Genomic DNA, 18376 nt, shown 5'->3' on the forward strand with positions numbered 1-18376 from the left:
CGTTTTTTATTCTCTTTAGAGTACAGGATAACACAAAGGTAAAACTTTTTGTCTGTATTCTTGAATCACGTTTTACTATCAAATGTCCGCGCGCTATCGTGACATAGCGGTCACTACGTCAAAATACCTATCGTATTCTATAGTGTACATAGTTTAGTGAACCTTACCTTTCACTCTATCTAGCTCCTGCGACTGTGAATTAAATCTGTGTTCCCTGAACCAGTGTCCACTGCCGACCTCTGACGTGTGTTCCAGCTCTATTTGTGACGTGACAAGTGCTTTTAGTATATTTACACAGCAAAAACAAAACAACACAGCCAAGTGACAGTTCACAGTACTTGCAACTTAATCAAACAAGTAATGTATTCGTTACAAGAATCAGAATGATGAATCATTCATAAAAAATTAAGCAATAAAATATTCATAACTCAACGGTCCAATGTTTTCGTTATTGCATCACAATGAAAAAGTATATCACGACACGATCTCGCATTACACTGAGGAATATTCAAAATTTCGTGCACCAAGGCCGATCGTATTATTGATGACCGATTAATTGGCCACGGTGCTGTATTTGTAGCGCCTCCACTCTACCAACGAACACAATACATATTGATATCGAATTGGCTTAGATTGCTATTCACTACTGGCCCTTCCATTCGTCTATTGCTAGGCCAATTTTTTTAACACGAAAGTAAATTACTATCAAAGTTAAAGTTGTGAACTGTCACTTAAATTGCATAATTAAATAGAAGCACAAAAAGCATATGCAAAAACGACATAAAGGTACCATTATGCTTACATAGAAGCCAACATAAAATGACATTGACATTGTTTACTATGTTATCTTTGTCATAATACAATTGTTTACTATGCTATCTATTTACGTATAGTATGTATTTGCAAAGGAAAATAAACAAAATGTTGTAATGTAACTGAAGGAACAAAACGGTAGTAATGAAATAAATAGTCAATACCGATGTGCACAGTGAATGTAACTGATAAATTAATAGTTCAAATGGAAATAAACCGCAAGCTTATACAAAATTGTCTATGAACAGCGTTGATAGGAAAGATGAATTTGAAATGAACCACCAAAATACTACTCTCTACCAGCATGATACTAAAAGCAATAAATATTTCTGTTGATACCTGGTTGTTGAGTATAACTAAGCTGAGGTAGCAAGAAACAGGTGAGGACATTTTCCCCTGTTGTCTCATCTCTGTCTGTCTGGAAGGATAATAGTGGCTGCGCCTGGTTCTCCGATAGCCAAACCGCTTTAAGTTCCAAGTTTACTAAAGTGTAGGGTAAGTACTCTAACCTGAAAACATTTTAGACAAAAAATAATTACATATAACAGTAACTTTTAATATCATAGTACAGTATAGTAAAGCTAAATTCATAACATCTGTGTAAAGGTAACAGAGTCGAGATCTGTTTATCATTAATATAGGCAATATAACATGGATAAAACTAAATATTTATGCTTATATGACTTTTATGAATATACGACTCACCTATTTCCGCTTACATCCAAAACATGTAGCGATTTGCAGTTTCCCAGTTCGTTCGGCAATCTCGTAAGTTTATTATCTCTTAAGCATAGCACACCGAGTAACGACATATTACCGATGTCTATCGGTATTTCAGCCAATGTATTCCTATCTACATTCAGTACAGTTAGCTCTTTGAGATTCCCTATCGAATTAGGCAGCTCCATTAAAAAATTCTCCGTTAATATAAGCTCTTGAAGATTTGTACACCTGGAAGAGATATACAGAATCATTAGCGTTATAAATAGCTTCAAGATAAACTAACAAAATGAAATATATCTTGAACAGTGCGATGTACTAACCTTCCTACATTTTCGTTTAATGTATGTAATCTATTTTGGTCCAACTTCAATATACATAACTTGGATAAATCACCGATACCATCGGGTACCGTTTCCAACATGTTTTGGGAGAGGTGCAAGTCGGTGAGGGTGCATAGACCTCCGATTTCTTCAGGAATTTTCTCTAGCTTATTTTCACTCACGTCGAGACATATTAGAGCCTTCAGATTCCCTATTTCCGGAGGCAAATACTGTAGTTTGTTATGGTCCAACCATAGCTCTTCTAAGGCGGGCAGCTCACCAATAAATCCAGGCTGAAATTGAATTTAGCGCACGGTTAGTTCTACCACGTGACAAACGAGATCAGATATTAGTTTAAATAAGGCAAACATTACTTACCAGTTCTTCTATGTCATTATCACCGAGGTCCAACCTCTGTAATCTAGTAAGATTTTTAAGTGACTCGGGCAGCGATTTGAGTAGATTTTCTCTCAGTTCCAAAGACTGCAATGACACCAAACTGAAACGGAATAAAAATAAAATTTAAAGAATGATGCAACTAAAGATGACACTTTTAACTAGCATTACCGTAAGGTGTAGACGGTCAAATTTAAAATTTATAACATATTCATCAGAAGGTTCGTTTTATCGCCGAACTCAGCCCGTCAAGAATGTCTCAAGACTGGTGTAATAGTGAATTAATGTAGATTTAAGACATTATTGAGGGATTGCGTAAATGTAATGCCTTCTTTTGTCCCTCCTTCAAATAGGAGTGGATTATAAGACAAAATTACGACAACAAGAAGACAATAATAGACCATAGTTAAGTAATCCTTGTTTTGTTAAGAACCTTCATGTAGATAATAGTAAAAGATAATAATATTATGGAGTTGGAATTCCCGCCTAGAAACGATACGCAACTGTACACTTTATACAGCCATGGTAAAAATCAACTGAACGATAGCAATAGTTCTTAAGGTTAAAGTTGTTAAGAGAACTAACGCACAACTTTTATTGCATGCAACCTTCATAGGCTAACAATTGTGACATAACAATTTGATGAGACAATTCAGCGAGGTGGAAACACAATGGAACGACTGACAGTAACCACATCTGAACGACTCCCATGCACCGTTGCAAGGTTAATTTAACACTAATATTATCTCCATATCTTTGGAACAACACCTTTACAATTACACGAACTGGATTGCGAGGTTGTTCACTTCAGGAGTGTAATTGGATTTTATATATTTTTTATTACCGCTCCTCCCATTTGGCCGCACCAAGTATACATATCTTTCCTAACTTTAACAATGAATAACTTAAATCTGTTTCGAAACTCTTGTAAAATGTAATATGGCCGATAAGTTATGTTAAAAAAATGCTGCACGCGATACTTCATCATAAAATTAAATTAAGTTAATCGCCAAAAAAAGGTTTAGCACCAATAAGAAAGTAATGAACTGAAGAGTCAGAACTTGAAATTACACATTTCTGGGAAGCCTGATTTATTTTCAGTTTTGATTTAATTTTAAATCATGGCATCTTTAGGCAGAAAATGCCTTTGGCATTAAGTCCGCCTTTATACAATTTTTGTATAAGAAGTTTAAATAAATAAATAAAATCTTTGATAGTTTAATGTTTAGTTAATAGAATATTGCAAATTAATGGGAGCTTAAAAGAAACGGTACATACATACCAAGTAATACGTATACATATTGCAATTTAAAATGAAGTACTTAACACTGGAACAACTGGCTCAACGTGTACTGGTTAAATACGTCTAGCCGGTTCCAAGTGTTATTTAAACATAAGTTTTTGAGTAAGTCTCATAAGACTACACGACAAAATTATCCAGTATTCAGCAAAGAACGTGGTACCAGCTCTTTAAAATGGCATGTTGTTAGTGTTTAAACAGGTTTTAAATTACATGCAATCCTCTACACGGTATGTTTATTACATACGAATGCCGTAGAGTAAACAAAAACAACGTTTAGCATTCGCCGAGATGCCTCTAAATTGGATATACGAAGGGTAAAACAATCTAAACGTACGGAAAAGTACCGATATTTATGATGTACTTACAAAATACTCTCTTACTTATGATAAAAAGATCATTGTTAATTCAACTGATGCATTTTTACGTGTACATTTATTTCGCATGTTGAGTCCAGACACTAACCCTCTTATTGATAAACAGATTTTAGTTAAAAAACTAGGAGTGAAAGAAACAAAACTCTTTATAAGCCTTTCATAACTTCATATACTTTTATGAATAGGAGGGTAACTTTATAGTTTACAGGGCCGATATGCAATTTAGGATTTGCGCTCTATTATTATCGACAGTTTGAAAATATGAACAAATCACACGAGAATGCACTTTTTTTGCAAGCATTAAAACACTACAGTACTAGCATATCCTCAAATATTCTTTGTGAACACGAAAGGTAATTATTTTATCTATTATACCTATATAAACAAAAGGCAAATCATTATCAGTAAAAACACTATCGATTATGTAGTAGATTCGGCCAAACGGTATTGAGATGCATGACCGATGACGTACAATAAAATTTTATTTGGCTTGTTAAAACGTGAATTTCCAGAAATCTTTTACGATGACATTGGCGACAAAACTTCTGAGAAAGAAAATACTTAAAATAAGAACATATTAACACACACCGATTATTTTTATAAACAGCGCCGAGAGTTCGGATAGATGTAAGATATGTTAACATTGATATAGTGCTTAGTGGCGATTAGGCAATAGTTTAAAATTGTGGTGTTATGAAAAACTCTATTGTTTACTGATAGTATGCCGTGAGCACACGTCATGTTTGTTTAGAGCCTTGAGGCCGCATTCCGGAGTCGATGTCAAAGTACTTAGCGTTGGTTTTGTACAAAAGGCATAGAACGCCCTGAGTCACAGAGGAGCTGATACGTTTGTGTACTCAACTAATTAGAATACGAGTAAGTAAACATCTCACGTATAATTTCAGTAAGCATGGTTCGATGTTCGTGACCCGATTTCAAAAATAGCACGTTAATAAAGTTGTACACTTGTTAATTATGTTATGTTACACCGCAACAATCACAAAAATGTTTTACGGCGTTCAAAATTCAGGTTTATTACAATAATAAAAGTAAACACAGTGTTGAATGTCTTAAAGAAGACAACGTAATGTATCAATTAAGCCGTAGAGGAAATCATTAATCAAAGTGCGAGATATAAAGCAAAGCAACAGGTTCCCTAACGCCTGTGAGAGCTATTTGTGAAGATGCCTAAATATTTAATAGTTCTACAAAGTAATGTGTTTAGGGAGTATATGTAAAAGGCAACATTAAATCATACATTTAGCATCGAAAGATACGTTCAAGATAAAGATAATCTGTCTGTTTAAGTACCAACTTTTTGTTAAGATAAGAATCCTTTGGGCCACAAGAAAAGAATTTGAAGGACTTGTTGACGGATTACGACAAAAGAACGCTGCTTTTGAATGATTTTATTGTGTTCTCCAGTGGCCACGGATGACATGATGAATAATGGTGACAGCCAGGTCACCATTATTACAGACTAGCTGACCCGCGCAACTTCGCTTGCGTCACATAAGAGAGAATGGGTCAAAATTGTCCCCGTTTTTGTAACATTTTTCACCCGTACTCTGCTCCTATTGGTAGTAGCGTGATGATATATAGCCTATAACCTTCCTCGATAAATGGACTATCTAACACTGAAAGAATTTTTCAAATCGGACCATTAGTTCCTGAGATTAGCGCGTTCAAACAAACAAACAAACAAACTCTTCAGCTTTATAATATTAGTATAGATGGGAGAGAAAAGTTACGACAGTTTGCGTATTTGCAACGTCAAACCGAATGTTCTACCTTACTGATTAATTTGTTTTAATACCGCATAGTACCCAATCAAAATTCTTAAAAGTCCATTAAGGCAATCGAAGAAAAAGCGATTTACTATAGAAATTAGTGTGATAACTAATATTGTTCAATTCCTAAGTTTCATTCATCATGCGGCTAACAAAACCTAATAAAATAACTCGGACGAAATCTCAATGCATATAGAATCAGCCATAATATTTTTCATAATTCATATTCAAATGAGGGGTGCTACGAAATTTTCAATAAATCGAACGGGAAGTGATTTGTGCTCAAAAGCCCGAAAATTGGGTTTTCGGCGAAAGTAATTCACTTTGGTCGATGAAAATTTATTTTGATGAACCTGCGAGGCTTGTGAATACGTTTATCAGTCAATTAACGGGCACTAAATGGCAGTTCGCCGCTACTTAAAACGCTAATTGATGTTATTGAATATCGATCAATTCCCAATTGCACATCATTACAGTTTTGAACTTGAACTAGGTATGAACATACTTAAATAATCTTATGCAATAATTATACATAATCTTTGTCTCACATACAAAATAATATATACAAAGTAGGTATGATTGCAACTAATATCTACGACTATTGGACTCGTATTTCAAAAGTAAACCTAGTTTAAAAGTACCTAGCATATTTAAGGACTGACCTGCTACATTTACATTAGCTACGTTAGGTGCATGTACGATAGTACGTGCATTGACGTACGACTCATTGTCAAGAACATTAGTCATCAAGATCACGCGTACAGTCACTAGACGATGACGGTATAAATCCCGCAGTTAATAGGTTAGGTGTCAACTTACTTGTCACCGACAACAATATGGAACTCAATACAGTAAATCATATCACGGTGTTATGTTTTTCTTAATTGAAACGTCTAACTATCTATAGCTGCTGTGCGAATAGAAGGTATGTGTTACTAACCATCGATATCAAGGTGAGGCCTACGTGAGGCGCGTATTGTTTGCCAGCCTTAATTCAGTCTACTAAAATAGGGATACTAATGTTATCGTCAGTACAGGTAAATAATAACTTGTAAATGTTATACCGTCTACAACGCATAATGAACAGAATTTACAGCTAGCATTTCTATTACAGAAACAATTTTAGAACACGGAATAAAACAACCAACTTGTTATACAATAGAAAGTCCTTTCAAACGAACTTAATATTTAGTTGGCTCATGACTACTTCCTACAAAAGAAACTACAAGTTTAACTGACGTATTATTTGTTTGTACGGTCGACTATAGAAGGTTATTCTAAGAGTCGACCAAAGCTTTCCAGTTCAACTTTCGCTTTCGCCTTGAGCTCGAACAAAGCTTCGTCATACAAATTGTTAGTACAAGTACATTTAACTGGACTGGTAACGACTACCATCAATTTATTAACTTTCACGACAACAACACCACTGATAAAAGACCGTTATCTTTGATCTACATGCAAATGAATATGTCCTCTAGACTTTATTGGTTTCCATTTGGATAATAATGTACTACTTGTAATATTATGATATAATCTTTATTAAAACATTGGTGCAATAAAATAGCAAATTTAATCTGAGAAAACTCTGACAGGAATATCAAAGCGAGTATTTCGTCCACTTTTATTAAAATATTAAGTCTGGATCGAGAGTTGAGACAGACTGCGAAAATGTTTTGAATATTTTAAGAAGACTATTCCCTACCTTATGAATGTTTAAACAGTTACCTTTAAAACTCCTTTTGAGACATACTACGAGTATACCCACGTCGAAGAAGACTTAAGATTCTTGACAAAAACATACACATTTAGTTCGTTAGTACTTAGGAGGGTAGGTACTTGACTACCCTAAATACAGACATGAATAGTCGCGACCTTTTAATTCGAGTTTCCTTAAACTTTAGCGAACTTTATGTAAGTATTTGTAGTACTACTACCAGTAATACTACTACAATAATACTAGGATTCAACAAATTTTCTACTTAATTGCATATAAAAATCTAAATACGATCTAGAAAAATGGATACATAAGAAAAATATAATAAAAATATCACCTGAAGCAATTTTAATTAAATTTTAAAAAAAATGTTCTTAACTTTATTATAAAGCAAGTTTAAGTGACCTTTCTCAAGTTCATTTCCAATTTGCATTATTTCAATGATAACGCATTCTACTGCAAAAATAGTCTATGAATAATTAATTAGATAACTGCAAGCAAAGAATACCATTTCATATGCCACCAATTCTAGCCTTTTGTATACACTCAGATGATACTTTACAATGAAAATATTGGAAGACGAAGCTTATAAATATCTTATAGACAGTCTCACTCAAAAACAGTGAACAATGTCTAAAGACCGGATCAATTAACATAACTGACGACTACATTGACGTACAATAAAGGTACTATTTATGTATCTCACCTGCCGAAGTCGCTGGGCAAGCTGGTCAGCGACATATCATTGAGCCCGAGGACGGTGAGAGCCCGCAGCTGACTAAAGCCAGCCGGTAGCCGCGGGATCGGGTTGCTGCTGAAGTCTGCGATCTGCAGCGCCCGCAGCTTCTTAATATCTTCCGGGATGTCGGGAATGTCTGAACACAAAACATTTTATCATTCAATAAAAAAAAAATACCAAATATGCTTACTTAGGTGGTAAAGTTTAAGGTCGCCGTCTAGTTGCTTTTCAAATATTTGCTACTCTTTACGCTTAGCAAATGCGGGTGCGAACCATATGATCCAGTTTAAAAACCGCATAGTGGCTTTTCCAGACAGCCTTGTAATTCTCTCGAAATGGTTACACTTATGAATAATTTATGCTTTCTTCCCTATTCATTCTTTTCCTTGTTTTCCTCCAGTATGGAAACATTTTAATTAAACCCGAATGTATTTTTAAAGTTCTATTACCAGTTAACTTAATATACAATCATAACACGAAGCTTTTCAACTTGTACCCCTGTACTCGGCGCTTTTATGAAATGGAAACAACTGGAAACAAAGAATTTAATATGTTGTTGAAATGGAGCGTTGCCCATCTGTGGCATCTGTTCAATATGCATCTAGGTCATATGACCGACCTGTTACGTTCGTGACTGAAACACCATCACATGGTTTTAATTCTTTTTTATATGACAGGCAGCAGCAAGTCAATTTCGCCATCGCTAGTTTTAATTTAAGTGTCAAATATGGAAAATAGTTCTAGAATTATTTCATCACAATGTATTATAAAAATTTCCCTGAGATATGTTACTTTGATATGCTTATAGAACTAAATATTTTAAAGTTTGAGCAACAAATAATAATATATCACAGTTATCTCGGTAGTCATAGCACAAAATGAGCTTGCGTAATATAAAAGAAAGTACCTATACTCAAATTGTATAGTAACACTGGTCATCCAAATACGGCGCGACATCGAACGGCAGTTTCGGCATATGGCACAGTTAAATCCACACAAGGACCTATTGCATCGCATTCACTTGTTTTGCAGCTAAGGGCTACAGAAGGTCGACATAAGAGTAATTGGCACATGGGCATAAACATTGCGGTCATCAAAATTATTTGCGATTGTTCCACGTTTCGAGACGTTAAACAAAACATTGTAAACGACGTTCGAGAACAAGGTCGTAACCAGAAATTTTAAATCCAGCTCAAAAATACAGATTACTTTGTAAATTATGTAATACCAATAGTGAATGCAAGCCAAAATTAATATTTGTATCCTTGAATTCAATTAATCCATGGAAGAGTTAAGTAACTTAGTATGCAGAGGAAGCATGTATCCAGTTAGCAAAAAACACAGTTAGGACGTCAAAATTGTGTAATTAGTAATTGGTTGTGTGATTTCACTTTCCAGTTAATCTTTACGTAACATTAAACACGCTAACTAAAGGCTTAAACTTTGTAAGCTTGTTGCTTCAATTAGCGATCAGCCTTTGAGAAAAAATACACAGAAAAATTCAACGCAGAAAAAAAAGGGATTACAGAGCTTTTCAACAAAAAGGCCGTTGTTTTTACTTGCTATTCAAAGCCATTAAATAAGTGGGCCAAATCTGAGCTTCATATTGATAAAAAATTGGTCGAATTACATTTTATTGGCATCAATTGAAAGAACCACGCGGTAGACTAAAATAAAACTGTTAGACAAATCGTGCGTCACTGTGTTAAACGTTTTATTATGTATGCATATATATTTTTCGATAAATCAATTTTTATCTAAACAGTCCATCTTATTATTGTTATGACATACAGGATAAGAAAAACCAAGAAATAGAGAATTATTGTCAGAGCAATCATTTTCCCGTCTGTACCCAAGATAGTGACGGTTTTCTATTCCATTGACACGGTGCTTTAATTGATTATGACAATAAATCGCAACAAAAATAAATATCTGTACTCAGCTACTTACAATGTCCATGACAAATGTATAGCATTATACCTACCTGCGTAGAATAGGGACATAATATTGCCGTGGAAGTATGGATTTCCACATTCATTACACTAATAAAGCTACTGTTTCTATTACACATTACTGACAGTTAGTTATTTAGACTAGTGTGTCATCATTCCAATAATAATTGTCCATGCCATTTACCGAGTTATCATCTTTATTTCCATTGCATCAATACGGAAATAAACTGCGAATAAAACTATACAGCTTACAATAGATTTTTATTTAGTAAAATAAACACCATTACGAAGGCAGTTTCAAACTGGTTTTCTAATTTCACGATGTTAACGGTAGTGCGCCCCGGTTTCCGGTTTGCGGGCGGGCATTCCATCGGCCGTGTCGTCATCAATTATTTGTCAAGCCACGACCATTATTGTACGGATGAACCCGAACGATAACACAAGTTAATCTTTGGTTAAAAGCTTAAGTTTATCTCCAACTATTATTAGAACCAGTTCTTATTGTTTAACAAATAGTTTCCAATCTTCTTGCTAAATGCAATTTAACTCAACAGCTATTTGTTTACCAAATATGATTACACAATTGACTATTTAGTTTTGATTATAATTTAGAGTATAGTGCCAAAAAGGGAATACTCCATAAATCAGTGTTAACAATCAACATGTGAAAAGTTAGAAATACCTAGAATACCGAAGCAAAAAGTAGTTTACACTTAACAGTTTTGCAAGCCATAAAGCTCTTCTGGTACGAAAATTAATGAATTTATTTAACAGGTGTTTAAAGCGGTAATAAATCATACACGTGCGTTTAATACGTGAAATATTTTTATAAGGGAAGTAGAAGAAATGAAGCCGCGTTTTTCGAGCTTGTAAAGCTATTTTAAGAATGGTATGTAACTAACTATGTGGAATGTAAGTGCACCGCTTTGTTTATCTGAAGGGTGCCACAAGATGTTCAGTGTTGGTCTACAGTAATGGTACTTCCGCTGTACTTCGAAAGCCGTTCTTAAAATGTTTATTTTTGTGGTACGGGCTAATCCTAAGGTTAACATTTCCGATAGGTTCGAATGAATTATGTCGAAACTACTTTCGTCTTAGATTTGCCACAAAATTTGTGCATTTTAGTTGTATAAAAAGCCTTTTCTTCTACAAGAGCATAAACGTGACCGAATATAAAATTAAGAATGATTCATTTAACAGAGATTGTGACAAGTAAATAGAATATGTACATATTCAATTACCCGGTTATTTATAGATCAGTAGTAATATCTGAGGCTAGGTAAAAGAAAATATATTTAAAATGTAAAACAAAGATGATTGACGCGACTTAAATCACGAGTCAGATACATGTAGCAATATGGTTGGGAACACGTAACATCCGCTGCAAAACGCAGTTCAACCGAGAGTCGAATCGGCCTAGGAACAACGGCTGAGAGGAAATTAATCTTCAACTTGCAGGAGACGACATCTACAACAGGCTGTTATTGTAAATAACTATAAGGTAGGGTCGCCAAATGCCGCCCCCTTTTTGTAAAAAAAACATGAAAAATAAAATAAAATATTATCAGTTATAAATAAAATGTCAAATATGAGCTTTAATATTAATTTATTAATAAAAATAATCAAAAATGCCGTAGAGATATCACAAAAACTTTAAATGGTACAATAACAAAAATACTTAAATTTTCTAAAATATTTTTTGGGCTTCTAATTCCGTCCCGGGGACGATATTGAGATCACAGTTAATCAGTACACGCTTGAAGTCTTAATAATATTATAATTATATATATATTTCTTCTTCGGCATCTAAAAAATAAAAAAAATAGTTACTAAAGTATATTTAAACTTATTTACAAACTGAAGTAAAGTTGACTTGTGAATACATGTACGTGAGCCTAATACCGTCCCGGGGGCGGTATTAGGCTCACGTGAGGGGACGGTATTAGGATTTTTCTACCTGTATTAAAATGCATTCATTAAACAAAAAACGTGTCACAACCTGTCGATCTAATGTATCGATTTACATCAGCGGTAATCTATGGTTATTTTAACACACTTTTTGTAACAATAATTTAGGTATATCAACACTGTATGAAATTTGAGAATATTTTAAGAAAAAACTCACCTTGGACACTTTTTTTTATTTTCAAATATCTCCACGTACGAACACTACACCACACTCACTTTTGCACTATGGCCGACTGATGCAACAAGCATTTAGTTCACCTAATTACTAATAGATGGCGTTTTTTAGACAATGAGATATTGAGGGGGACGGTATTAGGCCTGGGGACGAAATTTGGCGACCCTACCTTATACCTATACATAGAGAGGTAGGTACATGTTCCTTAGTTCCAACTCTTCGAAATCACGTAGCATTTTATTCTTTGTCTGCTACAATAACAGTATTTTAGATTTGACATATAAAACAAAACCAATACATGTCATTGATAGCATTATGTATACGTCTTTATTGAATAAACACAAACTCTACAGCCACGACGGGAATCCTTCAATACGTCTTGGAAATTAGATAAAGCCGTTCGAATAAAAAGAAGAGGAATAAAAACATGTCACGTCAAATAAGTAAGCAGGTGAATGAATCAGATTCATTTTGAATTCTATTTGCGCATTGTATTCGAAAGATAACGCGCTATTGTTGTTGCGAAAATACGCTTTGAGTGTAAGCAAAGAACCTGTTACAAGTTTGTTCTTTGGAAAAGTCAACTTAGTATCACGTAAAGCTTTTAAAAAGTCGTATTCTTATCCGTATACAACACAACGTTAAAGTAGATATAATAAGCTCAATCTCTGCCGATGACCATTTAGCACATTTCTGATGGTAAAATAATTCTCTTAACTTTCCTGTTAAATACGTTCCAAGATCCAGTGTTTTAATTGAACAAGCTACCAATTTATTTTTAAGAGGTGATGTAACAAGCGGTCCATGGTCGGCAGACAACCACTGATTTCGATTGAGTTTCGGACGCACTGATTCTCGTTGCGAATATAATGGAACATTGCAACACGTTGTTAAATTAAAATTCCTAGTATTTTTTATTTTTTTTTACTATACCGCTCAAAATGTCCATGGATATGTAGCTTTACAGAAAAGCTAACATACAGTAGGCAAAGTTTAATAGGTCGGAGGCCGCGTAAACAATACGGGTTCGATAAACGAACAGTAAAAGTTATAGTCACCGGTCGAGTGGCGGTCTCGCGTGGCTTACCACCACTGGAATCCCATTAGAACGTTATTGAGTTGTTCGTCGTACAAAGCAACGGACGGGTAGCCTGTACCGATCCAACGCCCACTGTAATGGACGTCCGTCGCAACCAGCGGGACACAATAGACACCCTGAGGGCAAAAATCCTATTTGTAATATACGCTCCGCGCCAGCGGGCCTCTCCTCTCGACCTATGTAATTAATATCGTACATTACAATCGACCTGATGGACGCTCTACGTTAAACGACATATTTTTTAAGAGAAAAGTGATTAATTAAATTCTAAAGAATAAAAGCTTCAACTAATTATGATGACATTCCCGGATAATGTTATGCCATCAAAAACATTCTGTAAAAACCTCAAGTCTCGCCGTAAAAAGTTGTGAGATCTATATAATACCAAGTCGATTAATTTATTTAGTCTCTACTTAAAGGACCTTCTGTCTTAAGTCATTACGTATGTTATTATCACGCCAATTAAAAAAAAAATACCTTTAAAACAAATAGACCGACCTGGCCATCGCATGATTTGATTATTATATAGTATGTATCACATTACACACAGCACGACGAGAAGCGAATGCTCCTGAAATGTTAATGGCGAATTTGTGTTTTCTTGCGATGACCAAGTCGATCTATTTGTTTTAAAGGTATTTTTTTTAAATTGGCATGATAATAACATACGTAATGACTTAAGACAGAAGGTCCTTTAAGTAGAGACTAAATAAATTAATCGACTTGGTATTATATAGATCTCACAACTTTTTACGGCGAGACTTGAGGTTTTTACAGAATGTTTTTGATGGCATCTCACTTCTTTTTGTAGAGCGAACATAAGTCCAATTTGTATGGAAAGACGTTTTTTTTTCATAATTCAACATATTTTCCTATGGGAATGTTGTTCAGTTTCATGGGCTAAACACCCTTATCCACCCTATACCCCCTCCCCCGTTATGTCTCATATAGTAGGTACCTATTTACACCTATTTAGTTTATTTTCTACTATAATAATAATAATTCATTAACTGCAAATGTAACCTTGTAATCTTATACATTTATGTGGGATTACAAAGTTATTGTTGCAGTTGGTGTATTTAGAAAACTGGACCGAAATTAGAAAATATTAAATTTTTCCCATGATTAAGACACTAAACCCTATTTGTATTCTAAATTTTAAGCTTCTAAGTCTGCTAGAAGTACCTTAGACTTTTGATGATCGGTGAGTCAGTGAGTCAGTGAATCAGTGAATCAGTGAATCAGTGAGTGACAAAATTCAAAATTTTAACAAGTTGTCATTCTTAAACTATTGGTTCAAATTGACTGAAATTTTAAATATACCGTGTTTATACAATGACTGATTAGTTGCTGAAAATCCAGGCTTCTTGTTTTGTCCACAACGAAATTATAGGGGTGTCACAAATAGCCCGAATTGCTTCGAGAAAAGGATGTTACGGCCGTGCCGCTTTTTTTTGCTCGACTTGCGGATTAATTTTATTAAATATAATAATATGAGATTGTATTTAAGAAACTAATTTACGACGGAATAGGAAACCATTTCGTCGTCTCTTTAGATAAAATCCTGGTTTATTCTACGAGGGAATTAATTTTCTCGGGTATTTTCTTAAGCAACAAGTTCATCGTAGGAAAACTTTTTGTATTCAGCCTTGAATCGTGCGAAAAAGCGAGTAAAAAGTTAATATAAACAAAACGTAGACGATTAATAGTTAACAATGTGTGAGAACAAACTAACATATTTTGCGATCAAAATTTAATAAAAGATGAAATGAAAGGTTTTGTGCTATAATTTTGTACTATTTTTGGCGATTAGCATGCGCATTATCGACGATAATGTGTCTACATAAAAAGACAGTCTAGGAAATGCTAAAAACCGGAACATACTTAAACAACATTTTGCCAAAATCTTAAATGAATGATTTGCCCGTTAAAAGCATAATAGATCGTACCAGAGCGTATCTGGCTTGCGAACCATAACTGAAATTCACGCTAAAATAATTTTACCTACTGAATATTGCAACTAACTAGATTGCTTCAGTAGTTGTACACAAAGCTTTGTAGAGCTGTTCCTGGCTTTTATTAACTTTACCTAGTGCAAATATAATACGAGCATGAAGCGAAAAAGTATTCGCAACTGGCACAACTGATTCGAATCGGTAGTTAATGTAGAGATTTACTCGACTGAAAATCTTTAACTTTAATGAACTAACTTCCGATACAACCGGTAGCGTCGATTGTCAACTGAAGGTTCTAGTTTATTTACTCAGTAAATGTTACTATCACAATTGAATTTATCTTGGTCTCTTGTGACAGTTGTGACTAGACCTGGAACTCGTAATAAATATTCCGAGTGAGGCATAACTACCAAACATGCAACTTAATTTATAAGCGTTATGAGTAGCTTTTGCCAGTAACATTGACTCCCAAGTTTTTTGTTAAAAGCGTAACATGTTCTCTGCAAGTACAATCAAACTGTTGTCAAACACGATCCTGAGGTCGGTATAGAAAAAATCCATTGACAACTTAGTTTTTATTAATATCAGTATACATATTAACATCTCGTTTTGAGTGTTTGGTCGCACGCGAGAATTAGTCACACCTGCGACAGTAAACGTGCCATTGCTCTCTCAGTTTGTTATAATCTGACCAGTTTGATTTTATTACTCCACAGTTACATATTTAACGTAATGGCCTGTGTAAAGTTACATAGTCGACCAGCAATTTATGGCTCTAGTAAACGAATACATTTTAAGTAGCGTGTGATGCGGTACTGAGCGGGCTTTACGAATTTTGAGACTCCGCTTTCGTCGAAAGGTATCAGAAACGGTATTGTTTTTTCATGCAATGCCTTTTTCACAATTCATGTCCACATTAAAATCGTTTTTGTATGTGCAGAACAATTTAAATGGTATATCAACATGCTGGGAAACGTATTTGTACAGCATAAAGACTTTAATGGTTTAAAAACCACAGCGAATTCCATAAAATGCTCAACCCATAACACCAGTACCAATTTAATGTAACCAAACCGGTTCTATGGTGACCTCACTGCGATGATCCAATGTTCTATAACGAAAACCAGCTTTATTTAATGTCGGCATAAGATATTACGCAGAATACATGGTACATATTAAACCCAACTTTCATTAATTGTGTAGTGGAATGCATGATATGGGAGAGTGATGGGATGTAGAACGGTTATTACTGGGCAGACGAGCGCGCGAACCGTGCGCGTCGGGCGGCGCGGGTGCGTGGGAGTACCGAGGACAATACAACGTTTGGCGGCATTCAGTCGGTTCAACAGCCGCACGAAGTCATTAAGACTCTTCAACTCTAATCCCGACGACTGACAAGTTTAGGCACAATATGATTACAGCGAAAGTGTTACGTGAATCACCACATTCAATTACATGGAGGGTTACCTAGGTATTTCTTGATTTTAAAATTACAGTTAGTCTCGAAACTGCCTTGGTAACATCATAAGCCATAATCTCTAAACTCAAAAGTAATCTTCATTGTTTTGATTTCATTGATTAATATGCTCGAACAATGAAGTTCCTAAGAAACAATTTCCATACAATATCTTAACAAGAAACCGATTCTAAAATTGGCAATTAGAATGAAACTTTATTACTCTTAGTACAATGTAATCGGCTTGGAAACCAAGAATGCTATCAAACCAGATAATAATTCTAAATGAATATGAGGCCGGACAGTGAGATGCAGCAACAGAATGAAGGCATATCCGTGTACTAATTACGTCTGCCTGAACAGGAACTAGTGATTATGGTAGTAATCCAATGGGATTGTTATGGAAGCTAATATTAAAGACTTGTTTTGTGATATTAAGCGGGCAAATATTGTAGGTTGACTGCTGGGGACGTTTGTAAACAATCAGTATTATTAACAAATAATCATAACCATATTAAACGGGCTTTTTAATTGTCGTTTATAATATCACAAGGATAATTCACCTGACCTACTTAACGGCTATATTATTAGTTACAGAAAATAATAATCCGCTCGTTCGGAAATTGAGTTCTACAAATTGTAATCCATACCCAGCCTTCACAGTTTAGGAGAAAGAAATAATAGTGTTTATTTCTGCAATAAAACACAAAATCACTACAGTGTTGTTCAAGTTAAAAAAGATACATCCAAACAGCAACAGAGCGATTCAATCAAGGAGGTTCAGAGTGATGACCTTTGTTTACAAATCGAGATCTCTCCATGCCTTCGAGAGCACGTACAACCGTTGTCGCGTTGATCAATATGACTGATGGCACAAGGGTAATGTTCTCAATAATTCTAAGATGGAATAATAAAATTTTCTGAAACACTTTCCCCTATTATTCATAAACACACTATAAACCTATTTTAGTTAAAAAACTACTACAATATGTTTTCTCTTTTTCATTTCGGTTAGGAGTAAAAGAAACAAAACTCTTATGACGAACGAATAAGCCTTTCATTACTTCATAATAATGTTATGAATAAGACTAACCATCTACTTACCTATCAAGTATCCAGCAAAAATATTACATAAGTGACAATTTCACGAATTAGTGTCGAATTTTGACCAGAAACCTATTACTGGGCAACCACTAGGAAACATAAATTAGCGTAGTTTAAGATAGATTTTATCCATGATAGTAGAAATGTGTGATGCCAACATTATTTTCTAGATTAGATGATACTCAATAATATGTGTTCTTGTAAAAACTCCGATATGCTGCAGGCGGACAGAAATAGCTGCCCATATTTTAAAATTTACATAGTATTTTTAACAATTCCATGGTAAACGTTTGATCTAGTTATGATGCAATGGTAAGGCTAGTATCTACACCACGTAGCTGGTAAAGCATGTCGAGATTGAATAAAGATAGTGCAATCGAGGAGCCACGGAACCAAGGAAGGCATATTTTATGCAAAGCAGGAGTCGACTCCGAGAAATAACTCAAACTGATTTACATCTTTCGTCAATAAAGTGTTATAATATTTTTATTGTGT

General features: G+C 34.7%; 1 protein-coding gene across 13 annotated transcripts in view; it reads right to left on the reverse strand.

Moving 5' to 3' along the window:
• The window catches only part of scrib (scribble planar cell polarity protein), a 74460-nt gene that overhangs the window by 42944 nt on the left and 13140 nt on the right, over window positions 1–18376 (reverse strand). For 12 of the 13 annotated variants that reach the window (XM_076119668.1, XM_076119674.1, XM_076119672.1 and 9 more), the window contains exons 3-8: window positions 8140–8308; window positions 2235–2355; window positions 1857–2149; window positions 1519–1764; window positions 1153–1322; window positions 168–257 (exon numbers count right to left, since the gene is read on the reverse strand). In XM_076119668.1, the coding sequence (XP_075975783.1) occupies window positions 168–257; window positions 1153–1322; window positions 1519–1764; window positions 1857–2149; window positions 2235–2355; window positions 8140–8308 (1089 nt within the window). The remainder of the gene's footprint in view (window positions 1–167; window positions 258–1152; window positions 1323–1518; window positions 1765–1856; window positions 2150–2234; window positions 2356–8139; window positions 8309–18376) is intronic. The other variant, XM_076119667.1, reaches the window with a different exon arrangement.

The sequence above is a fragment of the Anticarsia gemmatalis genome, chromosome 11, assembly GCF_050436995.1.
Source record: "Anticarsia gemmatalis isolate Benzon Research Colony breed Stoneville strain chromosome 11, ilAntGemm2 primary, whole genome shotgun sequence".
NCBI lineage: Eukaryota > Metazoa > Arthropoda > Insecta > Lepidoptera > Erebidae > Anticarsia > Anticarsia gemmatalis.